The following is a 21499-nucleotide window of genomic DNA, read 5'->3' on the forward strand; positions in this document are numbered from 1 at the left end:
CCGGAGGAGACACACCATGATTGTTTACAACTTCAACAAGGTGTTTATTTTGTGAACACTGATCATAATGGGGTCAATCCTGTGTTTTTTCTCATTTCTATTTAATCCCCCCAACAAAATGAGTCCCTATGTTCCCTCAGCCCACAAACAAAAATAGTTTAAGTCTGAGCTAAATGTCTTCCCTCCCGTGTTTATGAATTAAAATAAGTGAGGAACAAAAAACAGAATAAACATTCTTAAACAATTTTGTTTTTTTTGGTGGTAGGATCATTTTTCTTAGCTTCTCTTTTTCCATTTGTGGAAACGCATGAAAAGCAGGCGAAATTCATTATTATTCTGAGGGAACATAGATATGCTCCCATTATAATCAGCACTAAAATGAGACAAAAGCACATTTATACGAGCTTGTTTCATACTTATCTTCCCTTTATGACCTCCCATCCTACTTTCAATTGTACTGTCCAGAAGCTTTGGTGCTGAAACTCTCACGTCAATTCATCAATTTACAGAAAAAATAACTGGCAACATCAATTTTGCTTATCATCAACTTTTCAAATGTGAGTTTTTACTGCTTATCAGTCTTATCAGGACAGTAAATTTAAATAGTTTGTATTTAGCTTCAGACAAAACAGAGTTTAATTACATCACCTTGGGCTCCAGCAACATGTTACAATTTCATGACATGTTATAAACCAAATGATTAATGGATAATGATCATAATAATCGCAGGTAGTCGTTATCAGCACCCTTACATTCAACTGAAAACTTCACCATGCCACTAACCATCCAAAGCCTTTAGAAGGTTTACCTTCTAATATGGCTTAAGTTGCATCTGATTGATGCTGCAGCAAACACTGGAGTGGCTCTTGCTTAGCTGGGATTTTGGAGTTATTTTTATCTGTGCAAACCCCCTTTGGGAATGGCAAACTGAAGATCTGATTTCACTGATCTGTCACCCTCCTCCTCACCACTGGCTGCTTGAGCCGAGTCAAATCTACTCAATGCTGATAGCAGTTATCAGCATGATCGGATAGATACCTGCAGTTAGCGCTCAGCTGTACCATAAACTGAAGGTGAGTTTCTTAGCTCCTAATTATTTCCTAATAAACACATACGTACAGTCGTTATCATATACATCTGTCACAACTCCACATTTCAGTAAGTGGCCACTTTTTTTTTTTATTGTGAACACTGAAGCATACAGAATAATAACAGGATTCAAAAATCAGTTATAGCATCATGAGGAAAATTACCAAATGCAAACAAAATACCCAAAAGATTGTGTACGAATACAGAACTGTGTTATATAGTTGGCAATGCAAAGTCAAGTCAAGCTCTCAAAGGGAACAAACTGAAGAGTAAAATCATTCTGGAAGTCAGGCGATTTAAGTCTATATATTTTGAGTTATTGAGTTATGTTACAGTATTAAATAGAAATAAAAACAGGTGGTCAATTCTTCAAAGAGAACATTTCATAATTTGTTTTTAACCCAAATTAAACTTCAAGTGTAATGCAGAATCTACCAATATTTTATACTGTCAATTCACAAACGAGCAGAGTTGTGGCAGCTGAAGAAAACAGCTTTTAGTTATGATAAACAAGAACAATCAGAAACAGTCCTCTACATCAGTAATATGGTCTCCGTGGATTATTCTGTGGAAACAAACAAATGAAAAAATACTGGATTCAATTAAAAATATCATAGCAAAGGACACTTGACCCTGATTGAATGGATCAGCAGCACAGTAAATGAAAAACGAATAAGAAATGTAAAGTTTCTAAAATCAATTAGACTATTTACCGATGAGTATGGATTTCTATGATATTAAACTCAATGAAAATTCACAAAGTATTGTTACAACAAATAGAAAACAACAGAAAACAGAAGTTACCAGTGGGTTGGGCCTGAAGCGGTAAGCAAGCATCATCCTCTTTCTATAAGCATCGTACTCATCATCGTTTTTTGTGAGCGTGGCTGGACGGTCAACTCCAAACCCCGCTCCATTCATGGCGGTAGTTCCCCTATAGTGGGACAGAGAGAGACACTCAACATTAGTTTCTATTTTTATGTACGTCATCTGGTAATTTGGGAGCCAACAAAATGTATGTTCCACTCTCAGTCTATCTGGATAAAGCCCAACAATTCACATTTATGCCTTTTCCTTTATTTTAACATCTCACAGTAGAGAAAGCACAGGTGTAAATCATACAATTAATGAACGGCTGAAGTTCCAGCGTCCTGAGCCGTTTCTCCATCTGCGTTCTCGTCTGTACTTGTGTTCTCGCGGACTTGTGAAACGTCATCAGTCGCAGCCGAAGCACTGTTCCAATTCAATAGTCCGCATCTCGCCAAGTACCATTCAAATGCCTGGATGTGACTTGCTCCGCCCATTTTATCGAGGATGCATCGGAGGTGACTTGTGTGGACTTCAGACAGCCAGGTATCCCAGAATTCATTTCACATTAACGGCCGTACTGTGTCCTCCCGTCCTCCGGAGTATGGACTCCCAAGTCTGAACTACTAATCTCACAAGTCCGAACTTGGAATACTTGGTATTGAGAAACAGCTGTGGTATTGTACATGCTGGCTCACTGTGACAGCTTATTAGAATATAACCGTTGTTAATGTAGCTTAGGGAAAGTTCAGACATGAAGTACTCTACGGGGTAATTGTTGGGTCTATGTAAATCATTGGGTCTATGTAAATCATAAATAAGTCATAGAATGTGGTCTATACCTAGTCTGTAAAGTGTCCTGAGATAACTTTTGTTATGATTTGGCACTGTAAATAAAATTGATTTGAATTGAATTGAAGACTGTCCCCCCTCACCTTATCTCACATCCCTCTCGCTGTCACGTTCCTTCCAGAGACATTTAACAGTCAGAGAATTGGGGGCGGATCACCACTTCTCTCTAACCTATCAGGAATCTCCTTGTTATCATCGGCCAATCAGGCTGTAGCTGTCAAACATTTAAAAGTGGCCTTTCTCTGTGCTGTCAGCTGTCATGTCAGGCGTCAGGCGATGGCAAACAGCCACCTCCACCCCATTCACCTCCATGCCTTCAGCAGCATCATCTGGACTCCATCTCCACTGCATCCATCTCAGTCCTCTCCTCTCCACCACCACCAGTGTCTAGACTCCACCGGGGGGGTATCCTGCTCTACCCATGGCTTCCCCACCCCTTTAACACAAAGTCTTGATGGAGTCTAATCGCAAAAGACTCTCATTCAATCATTCTATTTTCTTGGTCGACCAGTGGTTTTAATTTAGAGCGATTAGTCGACTAATCAACGTATATATACACATTTCTGCTAAAAATCTGACCAATCATTTTATTCAGTCCGAATACAATTATTTGCAGAGCTTCCTGCCTGTCATCCGTCGCTTCATTTCACTTTACCTGCTTATGCTGGGTTCAAGTGCCAGGGGAAGTCTGACGTTATAGACCTTCAACTAGGCAAAGTACACTGGAATGCCTGTCAAAGTGGAACCTCTTACTAGCGAATTTGTGGTAGGTTGATCTCTCTCGAATTTGATAGTAGGAGGTTCCACTTTGACAGGCATTCCAGTGCACTTTGCCTAGTTAAAGGTCCATAACGTCAGACTTCCCAAAGCACTTGAATGCAGCATTTCTCTCTCACCACAGGTGTTTGGGAGGAGCAAGCATCAGAGGTCAGGCAGGGGGCAGAGGGTGGGGGACTTTGGAGGGAAGGTAAGAAAGGTAAGAACTGCTTTAAAACACCACTAGTGTTGCTTCACTTGAAATTAAGATTTTAGTCATTTTTAAGTGTACCTTGAATGACAAAGAATGAAAGGCAAATGTACTGAAGATGAATGCTCACTTGTTGACAGGAGCCTTGATGCCCTGTCCTTCACTGCCCAGGCCGTCACCTTCCTTCCAGCCCATCTTCATAAGCATTCGGAAACCAAGATTCTCCACGGTCAACTTAAACTCTTTGTATTCCGAGTAGTCTGGGTCCCGGCCCTCCTGCAAGTCAAGAAGACTTAAGTTGCATTCATGCCATACACACAGAAGTCTTGCACCATTTTCACTGTCTCCAATACTATTGTCTATGGTCTTACTAGTGATTTTCCAATAACTTTCCATGACACTAGCAGTGAATGTTTATTAGATTAAATAATCTCTATTGACACACTGCTGTTTTTCAACTTTTTAAAAAAGGGATACAAAAAACCCCCCAGAGGTTTCTACAACAGTGCTAAATCGAGTTAAACAGACTTTCAAACAAACAAGTGGTAATTACAGTGCAAATTCCTCTTGCTCCTTCTTGGGATCCCTCAGGAGGAGCGAGAGGAATTTGCAAGGAACAGGGACGTCTGGGCTGCCCTGCTGGCTGTTAACACAGTGCCCCTGACCTGGATAAGCAGCTTGAAAACAGTTGCATGGATGGATACAATCCTGTTTACAGTCATTTCCAACTCACCCTGGCAGTAATAAACTGTGTATGCCCTTCCTATTGAGAATCAGACATTTAATGGCTAATATATTTTTTTACATTATTACTACTATAATAACAAATAAATGTATGACACTGTTTTAAAGTACACTGGGGAGATCCTGCAAAGAACAGGTGAAATTGTTTCTCTTCTCTGTACACAAAACACCTCTCAAAATAACAGAATGATTCATGGTTTACTGAAAAAAAAAAAAATTATTTCCATTAATTTGATGCATCATTCATCTTCATTTACCTGTAAAACTGAAATGAACCGATAAGGGCAATCCTAGTAGTTGCACAACAGTAAACGCCTCCCCTTATTGTGCTAGAGAACAAGTGTATTAACTCGGAGACAAACTAACCTTGAGCGCCTTGAAGGTCTCCATGAACTTTTCCAGCTCCTCAGGGGGCAGGAAGTCACCAATAAAATGTTTCCCTTTACCCATGTCTGTCAGAGACTCTGCCCACTCTGGAAAAGTACAGAACAGCTGATCACTTTATCTTGATAAGACCTGATTACCAATCACTGACTGCTAGTGTTGCAGAGGCAAGACTAATTTTCCAACATGACTGTCAGCCTTACCGCGGGTTTTCTCCATTTCCATATGTCGGAGACGATGCTCCCAGGTGCCTGCCTCCTGGTCCACTTCTTCATCACTGTCGTATTCATGTTGGTGGTCTTTAATGGCCTTTTCCCACATGACTTGCATCTCTGCCATCGCACGTTTGTGCTTCATGATCATGTCATACATCTCTTGCATCTATGTGAGAACATCACACACACACACAGTGAGCAAAACATATGCTCATAATAAATCACAGGGCCAAATAATCCTGAACTTATGGTGTGGTCAACCTTAGTCATTAACATGCCTTTTGACTTTTCTAAAAGCCATACACACCAAAGGCAAACATATTTTTAGGTATAGTTAAAACTGCAGTGCAGTAACCTTAACTCAATAGATACAATTATTTGGCACTTACCTCTTGTTGCTCTTTGATTTGTCTCTTCTGTTCCTCAGATAGTTCTGTCACTCCTACCAGACCATGAGGCTTCCCCTTCTTATAACCAAGACCTCTCAGCTCCTGGGCTGCAACAGATGTAATAGATGTATATATTCATACATTAATTACTGGATGGGCTTAAAGTGTGGCAAAAATAGCAAATTAAAATGTGATTATACTTATATGAACTATTTCTTAACAATATTTACAGTATTTCCTATGACCTTTTCAAAAATGCATATTAATATTAGACAAACTTATTGACTCTGAGCTTCACAAACATACTGGCGCTGCCTTGGGTTGCACCAACTTTGGGTTTCATATTAATTACTTTAATAGCCCACAAGGACAAAATGATAATGCACACATGTTTGCAGCATGTAAAAAACAAGTTCATGTACCAGAGAGAGTGGGTATATCAGGGTCTGGAAGATTCATCTCTGGAGGAACAATGATGGGAGGGATGGGCAATTCGACTTTGTCATCCTCAGACCCCCATCTACTCTTTCTCTTCCGTTTTACAGGCGGAGTTTCTGCCTCCTGAATACGGGGTAGAGAAGTAGGGTTGAGCAGGGACGGGATTCCTGATAATGGCGGGGCAGTTGTTGGTCGCTGAAGGTCTGTCCTCGACTCTGCTGCTGGAGGTGAAAAGCTCTGGGACACTGCAGAATGATACTCCTGTGCTTTATCTTTGTAGAAGCGGTGGGTTGGACTTTGGTGGTCATATAAAAAACTGAGGGAGGTACAGAAGATATTTTGAGTAAAACCAGGCTTTGAAAAAAAAAAAAAAGAGTAAAAAACACAGTGACACATACACAGTGACTGACCTGAAGGCAGGGTTGTCTTGGTTATGCTCAGAAGCGATGGCTTTCACCTCGGGGCCACCCTCCGCCACAAACCTGGCCAGCTTCTCAGCCACCTGCCTGGTTTCCGCGTCCACTGGGGGGGAGACTTTAAGCAGCCTATCAGTACTGGGACTCAATTCACACTCTACTACTGTACCGTACTCAACTGGCCCTCACACACCACCAGTCTAGAGCCAATAGGGGATAAGAAGAGGAAGGAGGGAGGAGCAAGGGGGACAGGGGTGGTGAATGGGGAACTGTGCGGATGTGAGGCTTTTACTGTAATAAATGAAGACCATGTAATGCCTAGAGAGGCTCGGCCACATACACTATGCCTAGACTGTGACACTTGTACCAGCATGTATAATTTGATGCACAGTTTGAGACTAGAAAATGCACTCCATCTTTAAATTCTTAAAATGATTCAATTGGACACAACAAAGCGGTGAGCAATATGGAAAAAATAGTGTATATCATAATTAACTGGCTATATTGTTGTACTCCATTTGCAGTTTTCAAAGTCCAATCCAAAATAAATGTGATTAAAAGAGAATAAGAGAAAAACTAAAGAATCACAGCCTAAAATAAGAATCAGTTTGATAGCGAACCATTAGTTCGGTCACTAGATATTATTTATGTACCCAAGAAATCAAGTAAAAGTCTCCAGTTAAAAGATAAAGTTAAACTACCAGCTTTATGGCGTAAAGTAAATGAAGTAAATAATGTACTATAGTTTCTATCTGGTGTGTCTGTGAGGGAATGGTTTGCCGTAAAGTACATTGACTTGAATGTATACACATGCAATTAAGGCAAGTAGAATGCATTATAATGTCTATGGATGTCCCTGTGAAGAAATATTCTGATGACTTGGAACTATTTTGGAAACCAACGGTGCCATATTGACCCATGTTGCAATTACAATTTCTGAGAAGAAAGATGACACAAAGAAATCAGACAAAAGACAGAGTGTGGGAAGAGGTCATCTTACCAGTATTTGATGTATTCTCAGCTCTGAACATATTCTTTCTCAAATGCGCAACTTTGTTTTTGAAGTAAAGATAGTCCATGCTGCTCCTGTCATATAAAAATCTGAAAGGCAAGAATAACAATCAAAATCAGATGAGTTTAAAAAAAAAAAAATACTGTAGGAGTAATTACACTGCAAGTCAAACTCACGAAAAAACAGGATTGTCCTTGTAGTCCTCCTTGGCTTTTCTCTCCAGCTCAGCTCCTCCCTCCGCCACAAAAGAGGCCATTTTGTCGATGATGAGCCTGGTGTCTCTGTCCTCTGGGGGAAAGACTTTAAGCAAGCTATGAGTATATTTACTCTAAGGCACCTATGACAAACTGCCAGTGTCAAGGCATTGGAGTATGCAGAAGATGCACTGAAATGTCCAAGCCATGGAGTTGTCCAGAGGTACAGTAAAAAACACAAGGCTTGAATTACCTTTCATCTCTAAGAATCTGGAGTAATCAGCCTCGTCTTCATCATCTTCATCATCTGGAGAACAAAACACACTTGGCCTCTGGCTGAGAACAGGATTTTTTTTTTGGTTTGAGTAGTTCTTGAACTGACTAAGCATGCTACTGACTCCAAGGCCAGGCCGCTTGCCAACAAGAATGCTCTTTTTCTGTGTGTTTCCTCCCAGTGATGCAGTTGAGGTTGTGGAAGTTTTGGTATCACCGGTGGAGCCTAGAAAGAGCATGAAACAGGACACTTTAAAAAAAAAAAACTCGCACAAGCCTTCATGTAAAAGGTATTATTTGTTCTACTATAGATCATTGTTCATCAACCAGAACATTTGGCAAGTAACCAACAAAAGTAAGTAATGCAAGGTAGGGATCGGTACTGAAACCTGGTTCTAAATTTGCCCCGAGGCAAGATTTTGAAAGACCATGGTATCTTTAGGCTCTGACGTAATCGGTTCAGCTTAACAGTCCTCACATTCCTTCTGAACAGACTCAGTCAGAGCGCTGTGCTCCCGGGCCTGTCCGTCTGTCCCTCTCTCACACACAGTGATAGAGACTATGTCGGAGAGAACCAAGCGTTCCAAAATGTAGCTTTATTTCACCAAAATTGACACAAATAGTAATGCTCGTTGCGATAGATGCAACAACATTTTTGCATATAAAGGGGGTAACATGAGCAACCTTTTCAAACATCTAAAAGTGCATCATATTCAGACAGATAAATGCACCATTTTTGACAGCCTAGCTTGCAACTCTCCCATTTCCCCATCCACTTCAGGTATGTTAAGTTATACTAGCAGTACATTATGATAGCAAGAGCCCAGGCAGAGTTCATTAAATTATAAAAACATGAGTAATAATGTGATGCCCATTCTACCACTCTATTTTTTATGTGGTTGTGAGTAATATTGAAATACTAAACATGGCTATTAAAATGTTTTAAAAGATCTATTTGATTTATGACATTATATTATTATTTCTACAAAACTGTGCTGCTGATTTGGCTTTCAAAAATGTTTATTACAGTACAGTTTGTTGAGAGGACCTACATTATAAGACACAAGGAAATAAAGCAGTGTTTCATTCAATTCTCAATTGTTTAACTTTTTCTCTAAAAACAGATAAATAGTACCGGAGTAGTAGTAGTAGTAGTATTGTTAAAATCTTAGCGATACCCATCCCTAGGGTAAGGTCATTCACGGTCTATTCTGCCCTCTTTAAAGCATCTACCTCCCATTAAGGGGAATAATAACTATACAGCTGTGAATTACTAATATAGTAGATAGACAGATTCCTATCTGATCTTTTACATAAGGCAAAACTACAAGGTTAATTAAATGACACTATACAGAATCACAGTAATATGTTACTTGTGCTAAGACAAGTTAGCAAATGAGACAAAAACATGTAATCTTTTGGTCAAAACTGTGTAGATCAAAGTACTAACCAGACACATCGTTGGGTTTATCCTTCTGCAACCTCATGAACTGCTGTAAGAAGCTTCCATCATTTACAAACTTGTTTGAGGAAGGCCCTTGAAAGCTGGGAGAACTATTGGGATAAGAATGAATGAAATATGCAAAATTAAGTATGTAACAATACCGGCACACTACTTAAAAAAATGTATGTGCCACATTAGCAGGACCATTAGAAATATGTTACCTTGGAGGCTGGGGTTTGCTCGGGGTTTGCACATTCATTTTTGCTTGCTCTGCCATTCTGTCTTCAATCTCCTTCTTCTTCTGAGCTATCAGCTTCTCTTGGTGCAGAATATTCAAGTTCATCTTGCCTTTTTGTGGCTGGATAGGTTTGGACTTCCACCCACCTCGCCCTAAAAAAGGAAAACAGAGAAATGCAATATATCACAGCAATAAGCATGTTATACAGCTGTGGGGCTGACAGTTGATGTAGAAAATGTAACTGATGAATAAAAATGTGTGAGCGGAGTTTAACTTGAGTCGGAAGAAGTTTCAGGAGACCATCGATGACTTACGCTTAAGTAGTTCATGATAACTCAATCAAGGAGAATTGAGATAAGCAGTTCAAATTAACCACAGTGTAATGCCAGTGTAATGACGACAGTTTTGGACACTAAACACGAACTAGGCTAATCTAAATCATGCTGCTAAATATCCCAGGACATATCTAGCACATTCTCCGGTAAAGCATCTTAGGCAAAATTCACTATATCTGTGGTATGTACATGTGTGTCTCTCCTGCATGTGTATTGTGTAATCTAACTCTGGCCTTGAAGCTCTGGAGGAAGGGAGGAAAGAATGGTCTTTATCTGCCAGCTGTTCCTTCTCCAGTCATTCAGAGAGACAAGAGCTGAGCTGTTGCTCTGAACGAGAGAGGTTGTGACCCTCTGCTGTTAAGTTAGACACTGTCCAGAATGTGACCTAGGGTCCTCACTGTCAAAATACCCAGCATGAGAGAGTAAACCAAATATCTCTCAAAGTAACAGGGGTATTTTCTGATCGCATTCTGTAAAATATGCCACAATTAAGGTTCAATGGTCATTTACTGTCATTCTACATCACAGGGTTGTAACATGAAATGCAAGTTAAAGTCACTTTATGATGAATATTTTTTCTTAGGTGGAGTAACGTTATATCTGTTACTGGACATTAACGTTAGTAGGTCAGGGGCATGGGTGTAGATCCCCCAAATTCTACATAAATACATAAATAGTCATCCCCAATAAAAACTAAATCATTAAAAATTGAACAAACGTATTTTCAGAATTCACATTTTAGATTCACATCTAAAAAGAAATGATTGAAATGGTGGAACAAATAATGTTTGACAAATATCTCTGCTCTCTTCCACTACAAAGCAAATTATCAGGTAGTTTCTTACACAGACGCTGATGATCAGCAGGCTTTAAACAAAAGGGCTTCATGTTGTGATATTCATCCATATCAGTTAATCATACATAAAGTAGTCCCATAAACTGGGAGAAAAGGACGATGGTGAGAAGAATTGGGGTTGAATAGACAGTACATGCCCCAGACTCTTAAAATGATGATTTACTAATATAACAGTAAGCAGTGATTCGCTCTGTTGGAGCTTTAGGGAAGGAAGGTAAGCACAGTAAATGATTCAATGTGTCGTACTTTTTGGATGATATGGCCAGCCTCTACGAAGTTGTGATTTATGGTGGCATGTTATGAGTTGCATACGAAAAAATAAAACCCCTCGGCTGAGAGAGAGACACAGAGCGAGGACCCCCTACTGCATACTGTAGCCTATACTCATACCTATTTTTATGATGTATACAATACTAAGCTATTAAATAATAATTATTGACATATTTAAACATTATGTTTGTATGTTAAACATAGGCTAGATGTGGAAGAAACAGTGGATACTTCAGCTTAACTATGTAGTTTCTACCTTACTTAAAGGCCAGCCTTTCAGCAATGTTGTGTAAATTAAATGTTTCTTAATTTTACAAATAGGCAGATTTATCTTTGCTAATAATATGTTGGATTCATGTTAAGGCATATTTTTTTTAATGTTATGAAGAGAAATCAAATTTTTGGTGGACCCCTGGGGACCCCCTGAGGGGTCACGGACCTGCTGTTGAATATCTCTTCACTAGGGTTAACCTTCTTCAAGGTAGATACATATGACAACTTAAACATACATGTAAATATTGTAACTTTGCATTAACGTTAGCTAACTTATGTAGCTATGGTAGCTAACATTGTACACTGGTGACGCCAGTAAACGACTTCTCCTGCGGCTAACATGAGCTAACGGCTAACCCGGCTAACTTCAGTGTTTACTGGGGACCGCTGGTTCATATTTAGCTTTAGTATCACAGTCACAGTTACAGTAAAGAGTTACCTGCATCGATAGGCTCCATGATCGTAACAGGTTGAAAAATATATTTCTAACGCGATGCTCACGGAACTACAGTCAGGCCTTTTTCGCTGCCGCCGAGTCCACCAGCGAACATAAGCACGACACTTCCGGTCGAAGTTTGTCAAAATAAAAGCATGATCTTGACCTGTCGTCTGAGCTCCACACATGTATATTCATAGAGTTCACTCTGACTGTGACACTGACTAACTACACTGCACCACCAGACCCCAGAGTTTTATATTATGACAGCACTAAAGGAACATTTTGAGAAAACATGCATTATAGGCTTCAGTTCCCCTATTAATACTGCCTCCATACTTCTGGGTTAGGTATGCAGGGCTGGATTCTGGATCAGGCCAGTGGGACAGTGCTTGGCCCAAGACTTCTGACCACTAGGCCCCTCAGTACTTAATGTGAGGGCCCCCATGTCCCTTGGCATTTAAAGAGAGAGCTGACCACAAGACCACCTAAGCCCTTCAGCAGCTACAGTGTGAGGGTCCCTAGGCCCCTCCAAGCTTAAAGCACGAGCTGACCTCTAGGGCTTCACAATGATGCAGTAGGACCCTAAGGCCCCAAGGTGCATATAGCGAGCATTAAACCTGGGCCCCTTGGTACTTGCAGAGCTGTACAACAGAGCCACTGGTTGGCACGCTACGATATGCTGTGACATGAAAAAATATTCACCAAGTCAGTTAGATAGCTATCCCTTTCTGCATTAGTACACAATCTAACAGATGGTTATTTGAACCCCGCTACAACGTGCATTGTAGAGAATAAATATAGATTTTAATATTTTTTTAAATGTCTGAAAAATATACATTAACATGAATGCAACATATTATGAGCAAAGATACATTTGTGAAAAAAATAATAAATACAGCCAGCAGCGTGTATCACAGTTAACTTAACTTTATATTAGTAAATCATAATTTTAAGGGTCACACCCCCAGTTCTTCTCACCATCTTCCTTTTCTCCCAGTGTATGGGACTCCTTTATGCATGATTAACTGAGAAAATTAGCTGATCAGCTGAAAAAAGCCTGCTGATCATCAGCGTCTGTGTAAAAAACTACCTGTTCATTTACACTGAAGTGGAGGAGAGCTGAGATGGAGATGAGATTCCACCATTTCAATCATTTCTTTTTAGATGTGAATCTAAAATTGAAAAGGATGGGATCTGCACCCATGGTTTAAGACCCCTGGTTTAAATGCACCTTCTTTCTTTTATTAATATGGCTATTATTTATCTTTTATTGTTAAATGAGCTGGAAGGCTACTTTTATTTGAAGGTAAATATCAAACCGGAACTTCTTCTTGGTATGTTTTCTAGCTGTAAGCCTTTCAGAGAGAAATAACCTCTTTGCTCTGGATGTAACAGTTTCGTTCGCACTCGTGTGTTTCCGTCTCCCCCGAACCTCTCCCGGTGCACGGTGAGGCTCTGTTGTCCCTCGTCGCTCCCCGTCCGTGTCGTACGAAGTGGTCTCTCTCCTACTGTGGAAATGGCTGAAGCTTCACAACGGCCCTGCCGGTTTTTTTGTCACCGGTGTTCAGCAGAGATTAGCCCGCGTTTACCGGTAAGGACCCAAGAGTCATGTTGTCTACTCGAATAGTGAATAAAATATTACATTTCATATATATATGTGTGTGTTTGTGGCGCACGCCCAGTCACGTTCAGCCGTTGCTAACGTTACGCTAGTAAGCTAGCCTCTTTGGCAACAACGGTCCAGAGTGACAGGCGGACAAGTGGCAGTAACCACGTTATGCTCCTGTGTTTTAGACATCATTTCAGCTGTATTTTGGTAAAATGAATAGCAGCTAGATAAGTGTCTTAGTGGGGGCGTTTAACGTCAGCAAGCTAGCGTTAGCTCACTGAAAACAGCGTAGGTTCACTTTCTAAATCAGATTTCTATTCTGTCATGTTTCATATGGTTTAATTTAATGGTTTTCTGTTCATATACATTGACTGTTAGATGATTGTGGTCGTACAGCAAAGCGAAGTAAAACTTTCACAATAACTATCAGCCAAAGCCAGTCTCTGTCGGTCAATATTGCTGTTGTTGTAGTAACAGCCTCCCGCAGCAGTCTGTTGTCATTCATGGGAAGCTTCTTGAATTTTACAGTGACAGTTACTTTATTGACAGTCAACCAGCTAATTACCTGCCTGACAGTGTACTGTGTGCTTTACATTATGTGACATTTATTAAACCACAAGGTAAGTTAATGTATTGTCAGTAAAACATCTGAGATTGTTAGTAGTGATTACCCTTATGGTCTACATTAGGGGTCTAAAACGGTTTACCCCTTAGGTGAAAGAGCGATGAAGCAGGTACCCCTACTACAAGTATTGTATTAAATTGAGTTGCATGTTAAATTGGTCCTAACAGCTAGGGTGGCCCAAAGCCTATACACACAGCTTTTTATGGTGCATACAATACTGAGATATTACAAGGATTATAATTAACATATTCATATATTTACACATTATATTTTTATGTTAAGCATTAATGTGAAGGCATATCTCTTCTATTTGTGTTTTATTTATTTATTTGCTCTCTCTTCTTATTTTTCATATATTTTTTATTTTACTGTCCCTATCTTAAAAATAAAGCATTATTATTATTATTGAATCCTTCAGCTCAATTCTATCTGTGCGTGGCTACCTTGCCTATAAGCCAGTAAGCCTATCAGCTAGGATGTGTAAATGTATTTATTTATTTTTTCACAAATTTATTTTTGCTTTATTTTCAGACACATTAAAAAAAAAAATACATATATATCTAGCCCTACATCACTTGCATATAGCTGTCAGAACTTCACTGAGACACGTTTATAGGAAAAATGTTTTCTGTTACGTTACATCATATACTTGGTTTCCAGTTTATTAGGTACACCTAACAAATGAAGTCTAATACAAAAGTGTACAAGTCTTTATGGTAATTTTGGAGGCAACAGTTTGTCGTGCTGTTAAATTGTATCACTGAGAGGCATTTTACTATTTTGTCCACTCCATTATTATTAGTAATGATAGACTAAATATTAGAAACACCTCAGAATAATTAATGCAGTTCAACAGCTGCAAACATCCTCCCAAATTTACAAAGTTGAATCAACACTTCATTAACACTCTAAATGTTAGTTATTGTATATACTCATTAGATATTCACATTTATAATTTCACTGCAGGACTACACCTGTCCATGCTGTGACTCTGGTTTCATTGAGGAACTGCCTGAGGAAAGAAGGTATGGAGGGTTATTTTGTGTCTCATGTATTTGATTAATTAGATGTTTAAGTGGATTTCTGAATCTTAATTTTTTCACCACTGTGTTTGTGCAGCACTGAAAATGGGTCTGCATCCACATCCTCCGCCAGTGATCAGAACCGCCCAGCCTTTGAGGTCAGTGTGACTTAGTAAATCAGCTGGCTCAAGATACGTTTTGCACCCGGATTTGACATTGCCTCTGTCTTTTCTACTAGAGCATGGATCACCAACACTTGTTCACATTGCCCTCTGGGTACGGTCCATTTGCCCTTGGGATTTTTGATGAGAACTTCGACCTTCGAACTCGGCTACCCACAGAGGACAACCGAGAGACAGAAAACAGGAGAGAAAGGGAAATGGCATCACGGCAACGATACAGTGCGCGGCAACCGCGGGGTCGACACGTTCCACGACGACAGGGTACGCGCCATGAAGGAGTGCCCACATTAGAGGGGTGAGACATTTTCAGCAGTAGAGTGTGCTGGAGGTTATGGGTGGAAATTTAGCTTATTTTGTGTGAGTAATTCCTGCTTCGCACATGTTATGACATGGTGTGTTTAGCTACATTTAACATAATGTTGAACATAGCTTAACTAAAGTGATTTTTTCTGCCTCTTGGTATATATTTTTCTCATATTTCCTCATTCAAAAGGTATAAACAGCAGATATCTAGTATTACCATTTGTATTAACTATTAATACATTTTTAAGACCATATAAGTATGTACAGACATTTTACATTTTGTGCAATTTGGATAAGAACAAGTTGAATTTCTCAGTTTGATTGACGTGTTGAAAGTGTTTTAATTTTTTGCGTGATATATTTTCTGGATGCAGAATTATCCAGCAGCTCGTCAATGGAATTATAGCGCCTACAGCCATGCCAAATATGGGGATGGGACCATGGTAAGTACAGGAAACTGTGGTGCATGCATTGCGTGTTTCATGTTGTGGCAGTTCTGAATGCCTTGAGAAATGAGCAAATCCATCCATTTGTATACTGTAAGAAGTTTGGTTTAAATACAAAGGAGGAATTTAACTGCTAACTCAGAGCTCCTACACCATGGGCTAGGTTCAGAGGTCTGACAAAGAATATAGGGTAACACAATAGGATATATACGTTGGACAAGATCCCTAGGTTACTTGGACAGAGGCTCATAATCAAAGGAAAAGCAGGATCCACAGCATGATCTATCAGATGCATTGTTTCATGACATTACATGAATCTATGCACATGTCTGGTTGACTGTTCCTGTGTGACTGAAGGTTTAACATGCCGTCTGCTTAATTTAACCCCTTTGTCAGCGGACAGTAGGGTAATACATCCTCTGACTAACATAGATGAACACATTATTAAACAGAATGATACATTTATACGAAGAAAAATGTATTTGTTGTGTCTTGTCTTGCAGGGGTATGTTACATTCCAATCCAATGGACTACGCCTGGGGTGCCAATGGTCTTGATGCTATCATTACACAGGTATAAAAAGTGTAATTTTTTTACATGACAATAGAGCCCCAAGAATGAATGTTACTCTGTTCGCAGCACTCGGACTTTATGAAAAAAAAAATCAGACACAATGTACATTGGCAGTGAATGTCTAAAAGTTGTCATTTACAGGACAGCCTTAATTGCATGCACTCACAGTCATTTATTGGGATTCTGCTTTTTTCCACTTTTAGTTATTAAACCAGTTTGAAAACACGGGTCCTCCTCCTGCAGACAGAGAAAGGATAAAGAGTTTACCCACCATTACCATTACAGAGGAACATGTGGGTAAGTCCAAGTCTCTTTCTTAGACTCTCACCTTCTGTTTTTCACTCACTGTCTCATCATTCTGCACCGGAAGCAGCTTTTTTGAGTGATCTCACAGAACAGAAAAGCTCTCCTGTTGATCAGTGTTGTTCCTTGTACTGGTTTCATACAGATGTACCCTCTTTGAATAGGCCTATAAGCCAGTTCAATAACAGTATTTTTTTCTATTACGAGAAGACAACTGACAACATTTGGCCTCACTACACTGCCTAGACCCAAATAAACAGAACTGTTGGGATCACCATTTTCCAAGTGACTGTGGGTTTCTCACACGCAGACACACAGACAGTATGTTGTCTTCTGTTTGTGCAGGTGCTGGTTTAGAGTGTCCTGTGTGCAAAGAAGACTACAGCGTTGGGGAGACTGTTAGACAACTGCCGTGCAATCATTTGTTTCACAACGACTGTATAGTACCATGGCTCGAACAGGTACGTAAATCTATCACAGCTGTCCCAAATATAGCTGCAAGATTGATATTAGACGTTGATCATGGAACTTGATTGGTATCAGCTTCACCAAGTTGTTAAGCTTGAGCTAAAGCCACATTTGTCTCTATTCATTTGTTTATTATTCTAACCCATAGTGCTGTGTGAAAACCAGAGTGTGAGCAAGTGAACTGGAAATAAACAGCAGCTTCATATAAAATTTTCTCCCTTTTTAAGACGTACCTCTGCTGCTCCTCTTAAGTGCTATTTTAGGTTGACAGTACATTTGAAAAGCTAATTAACGTTTGACTGTTTTACTGTATGAAACTTTAAAAAAACTATAATATCACTTTAGTAAACCAGTAAAGGAAAGCTTAAGGCAGGATGTATTTTCCTCCTCTTCTCTGTTACATCTGTAGCAGAATTTGAACCAGTCTCCTGAATGTGTTAATTGATTGGAAATATCTTTGTTTTCCACAGCACGATACATGCCCTGTGTGCAGGAAGAGTCTCAGTGGACAGAACACAGCCACAGACCCACCAGGGTTATCAGGAATGAACTTCTCTCCCTCGTCCTCATCCTCTTCCTCCCCCAGCTCGCCTAGCAATGAGAATGCTGCCAGCAACTCATAGATTTTCAACGTCACATCACATCTGAAAACCTCACAACATGCATCAAACGAGACCCAACGGCTCCTAGCTGAGACCAGGACAGTTGTCCTTTTAATTCTGGGGGATGATATGAGTCAAGTTGAACTCTGAATCTGTTGCAGACATTTAGTCATCATTCCTCCCCCTGTGCTGAACGGACACTGAGTCCAGGTCTTGCTACTATGATATGAGTATTTGAGGTGGTGGGACAGTGTTGAAGGAGGATCCAGAATGGCTGTGAATATTAATGATAATAAAAGAGGGATTGTGACCGGAACTGGAGCAGAGTTTGAGCCAGAGTGGACTGCTTTTTGATGGAGACGTGACTCTTCCACAATGCTGGAGCACATTTTATATTTAAAAAACTGAATGCTCTTTTTTTTTTTTTTTTACAAAATAGCCTGTGGTGGTGAAGAGTCTATAGATGTGTAGATAGAGAATTAATTTTAAACGGCCAGCCACTGTTCAGCTAGTGGATCAAACTTAAACCTTCTGGAAAGTAAACTGAGGGGTGAATTCACAAAGGGATTAAGTGGCTTTTGCGGCTTCTAAACCTGCACAAATAAGACAAAAAGAAACCATGTAATTCTCAAAGCACCTGCAAAGGGTAAAATGCACCCCAAACTGTGTTGCCAAACAAGAAGCGTCTCGGTGCTGCTGTGCTACAGTTCAATTCACAGAGATCAGTGCTAATAGCCACAATGAAAAATTTAATTTGTCTTTTTCTCTCTGCCACCGCTCTGCCTACTGTGCTCTTGGTGCAAAAGCAACATTTACAATTTACCACATGGACAATTGCAAAAAGGGCAAATTTCACTCAAATGCAATACATTATGGGTGTGATTGCGTTGTAATATCATTAGCGGAATATGTTTTGTGAATCGGACCTTGAGATGGGGCAGGTTACTGTTGCCATTAATAAAGTCATGGTGCTGTCAATGGCCGCAATACATTCCTTGTGAATTTGCCACAGGTGTATGCATCTTTTATTTATTTGAACCTTTTGTTTTTTTATTTTGCACAAAATTCTGTCTGACGTTGCAAATGTGAATTTGGGTGAACTACTGAAAGAAGATTTTTCTCCTTTGTGCATTGAATTGTTTTTATTAGATTATCTTCTTATTAGAGCTTGATCCAGTGTATTTGGTCCAAGTTAAAGATCCTTGCAGCTCAACAGTGGACACATTTTTATTCCTCAAGTGAAAATAAATCGCAAACCAACCTATTTATTGAACCCTTGCCCAAGGCATGACTTGAGAAAAGGAAAAAAAGGCATGGGAACCTCTTACCTCTATGAAACTGGCCAAATGTGTTTCACAAAACAAGTGTCTATTATTTTATTATCTGATTTTTCGTACAGTCACAATAAAGTGCTAAAAAAATAAACAAATTTGGAGTTCTGCTATTAATGAACAGTTTCAAAACGTTATTGAACTAGTGCTGTCCCTCCAGGAGGTTTAATTTTAATTAAATTATTTTTTTTAAATTTTAACCCAATATCAATCAAACCCAAGTTGTTTTTAATCAGGATAAGAAAAACACAGCTTTGCCTTTTACGTGCCGGGGAAATAAGTAAAGAATTCAAATAATTTTCTCGTCTGCGTTTTCTCCTTGTGAGATTTACTCATGAACACACATTCACCATGTTTTTACACTGTGATATATCAAAGGCCGTGTTCACTACCACTTCAAGCCTTTTGCTGATTATCAAAGTAAATTTAATGTCTTTTTTAGATAAAAGAAAAAAATCTAAACCATTAAGACAAAGCACCACACTAAACAACTTTGAAAAGCACAAAGTCAGGACGAATACAAGAACATTTTTATATTTTCACTGACCAAAAACATGAAAACTTTTACAGGGGTTGAAATGTTTTTAAAGCCACTGTCCTTCGTGGCTATGCTATTGACAAAACTCAAAATTAATTGTGATAAATTGACTTAAAGGTTAAAACGTATCTCCATAGAACTAGGCAGCATGTCAAACTTATTTGTCAGACATTCACAGAACATTCATAGCAACAATTAAGAAACAGGTGACTGAGTCACCAGACCATATTCCTTATTCGTATTAAAAAAATACAGTTCAAATGAAATAGACAAGGTGTTGCCACCTCTTGCAAATAAAGCTGTTAGGTTGGTTTGAATGGCTCATTTACACGATGTTGCCAGAGCAGAGGTGCTGGTTGAGAAATGCTGACTTATTTGGTATAAAGTGCTTGATAAATATGCCTAATTTTCCTCTTGATTTGTTTTTACTAGTTCAGGACATTTGTTGGTTTTTTGCTCCACACCAGTTAGACCATCACTTAACGTTTCCTATATGGGTTAACACTCTTCATTCTGATTAACGGATAAAACCCTTTTTGCTCCTGTGTAGCACTCTGAAATGTTTCTGGGGCATTCAAATCGACACTGATTGCCTACTTTGCTGGAGTTTGTTTAAATCTCCTTTTAATTGTATTGCCATTTCAGTGAATTACTGCATCTTCTTAGTCTCTGTCATTTGTGGAAAAGTGTTTGAGAGCGTCGCACCGCTGCATCACCCTGCCAGGAAATTAAAGTGAACCTTGGTGCAGCGGCAGACTTTCATCTAATGAAGTGGAGGGAGGATGGCAGAGACAGAGGGAGATGAAGAGAAAGAAGAAGGGAGGGGGAGCGAGTGATGACACTTATGACTTCCCAGTACTGATGTCAAAAGGTATGTGCAGCAAGGAAATTCTACACTAACTTGAATTTTTATTTGAGAAGTTTATACAGTATGTTTCAGGGGAGATGTGCACCAGTATGATTGCTATTGCTAAGAAGACCTGTGAGTATCTGTGTGTGTAAAACCAAGCTATCCTTTATATGTGACCAACATTAGAGTCAAGCAGAACTAAAACAAAGGAAATTGGCTACCTACTTTATCTCTTTTTAAGTGACAAAGCACTTGATTATAATGGCTGTAAACACATCTTATTGGGTTAATGATCTGTAGCTTTGGCCATTGGTACAAACATGCTATCGTAATTCCTGCAACTACATGTGGAGCAAGCTGCTTGTATGCTCATGCCATGCAGTGTAAACCAGAGCACCAAATAGTCCATCAGTGATGCCGAACCTGCATCTGACTGCAACAGCATCCCCCTGTCAGTCTGTGCACTACATAATTAGGCTATCTCTGCTGTCCTAGTTGACCCTGGTTACAGGTAGTACCTGCACAGATTATGCAGTAGCTGACTGAGCTGGCAGGAAGAGCTAATTGAGTTCTCCTCAGTTCTGCTTTGGTGTTTTTCATACTCAGACTTTTGGAAAATAAGGATTAAGAACGCACAGTAGCAAAACAGTACAAATTGTTTTTGCTTTGTGCACTTTAAATGAAAAAAAAGAGTTAGATTCATGTCATATGTGCCTCTTAACTCCAAGGGTAAGAAAAAAATTTAAAAAATGTAGGCCTGCTTTGTGAGAAGGAACAATATGTTCCCTCCCTCCCTCCCTCCCCCAGCCACAAAAAAAAACTCAAAGGATTAGGAACCTTTGAGGCAACATGTTAGACAATAACCGTAGGCTTAATAAACTGACCTAAGCTGTAGCCAATAACTGTTCCTGTTTCTCACCATAAAAACATTTCTGATGTGTCATAGTCACATAATGTACACTGAACATTTGTCTTCCCCCTTCTGTGCCACCCTTGTGTGGCCACTAGGGCG

General features: G+C 39.5%; 2 protein-coding genes across 2 annotated transcripts; one reads left to right on the top strand and one right to left on the bottom strand.

Moving 5' to 3' along the window:
• Positions 1–1165: 1165 nt before the first annotated feature.
• On the bottom strand, positions 1166–11736 carry sugp1 (SURP and G patch domain containing 1). Its single transcript, XM_083927952.1, has 14 exons — positions 11636–11736; positions 9446–9614; positions 9231–9334; positions 7761–8006; positions 7490–7613; positions 7302–7402; positions 6296–6419; positions 5870–6201; positions 5448–5554; positions 5047–5224; positions 4826–4932; positions 3846–3991; positions 1894–2023; positions 1166–1654 (listed from the first exon to the last, which is right to left on the bottom strand). The coding sequence occupies exons 1-14, from the start codon at positions 11652–11654 to the stop codon at positions 1628–1630; spliced, it is 1914 nt and encodes a 637-aa protein (XP_083784078.1). The 5' UTR covers positions 11655–11736; the 3' UTR covers positions 1166–1627.
• A 1403-nt stretch (positions 11737–13139) lies between these two features.
• rnf126 (ring finger protein 126) lies at positions 13140–19127 on the top strand. The gene is made up of 9 exons (XM_083927774.1): positions 13140–13226; positions 14836–14894; positions 14989–15049; positions 15130–15368; positions 15751–15819; positions 16326–16395; positions 16599–16692; positions 17044–17159; positions 17637–19127. Exons 1-9 carry the CDS (start codon positions 13152–13154, stop codon positions 17787–17789), a joined length of 936 nt encoding a protein of 311 aa, XP_083783900.1. The 5' UTR covers positions 13140–13151; the 3' UTR covers positions 17790–19127.
• Positions 19128–21499: the final 2372 nt, after the last annotated feature.

The sequence above is a fragment of the Echiichthys vipera genome (assembly GCF_963691815.1).
Source record: "Echiichthys vipera genome assembly, chromosome: 15".
Taxonomy (NCBI): domain Eukaryota; kingdom Metazoa; phylum Chordata; class Actinopteri; order Perciformes; family Trachinidae; genus Echiichthys; species Echiichthys vipera.

Coding starts and splice junctions, on each gene's coding strand:
- sugp1 (XM_083927952.1), bottom strand. Junction 6,202..6,295: donor CAAGACAACCCTGCCTTCAG/GTCAGTCACTGT, acceptor TACCTCCCTCAG/TTTTTTATATGACCACCAAA. Junction 4,933..5,046: donor GGAAATGGAGAAAACCCGCG/GTAAGGCTGACA, acceptor GTACTTTTCCAG/AGTGGGCAGAGTCTCTGACA.
- rnf126 (XM_083927774.1), top strand. CDS start 13,152: ATGGCTGAAGCTTCACAACGGCCCTGCCGGTTTTTTTGTCACCGGTGT. Junction 14,895..14,988: donor GAACTGCCTGAGGAAAGAAG/GTATGGAGGGTT, acceptor GTGTTTGTGCAG/CACTGAAAATGGGTCTGCAT. Junction 15,050..15,129: donor AGAACCGCCCAGCCTTTGAG/GTCAGTGTGACT, acceptor CTTTTCTACTAG/AGCATGGATCACCAACACTT.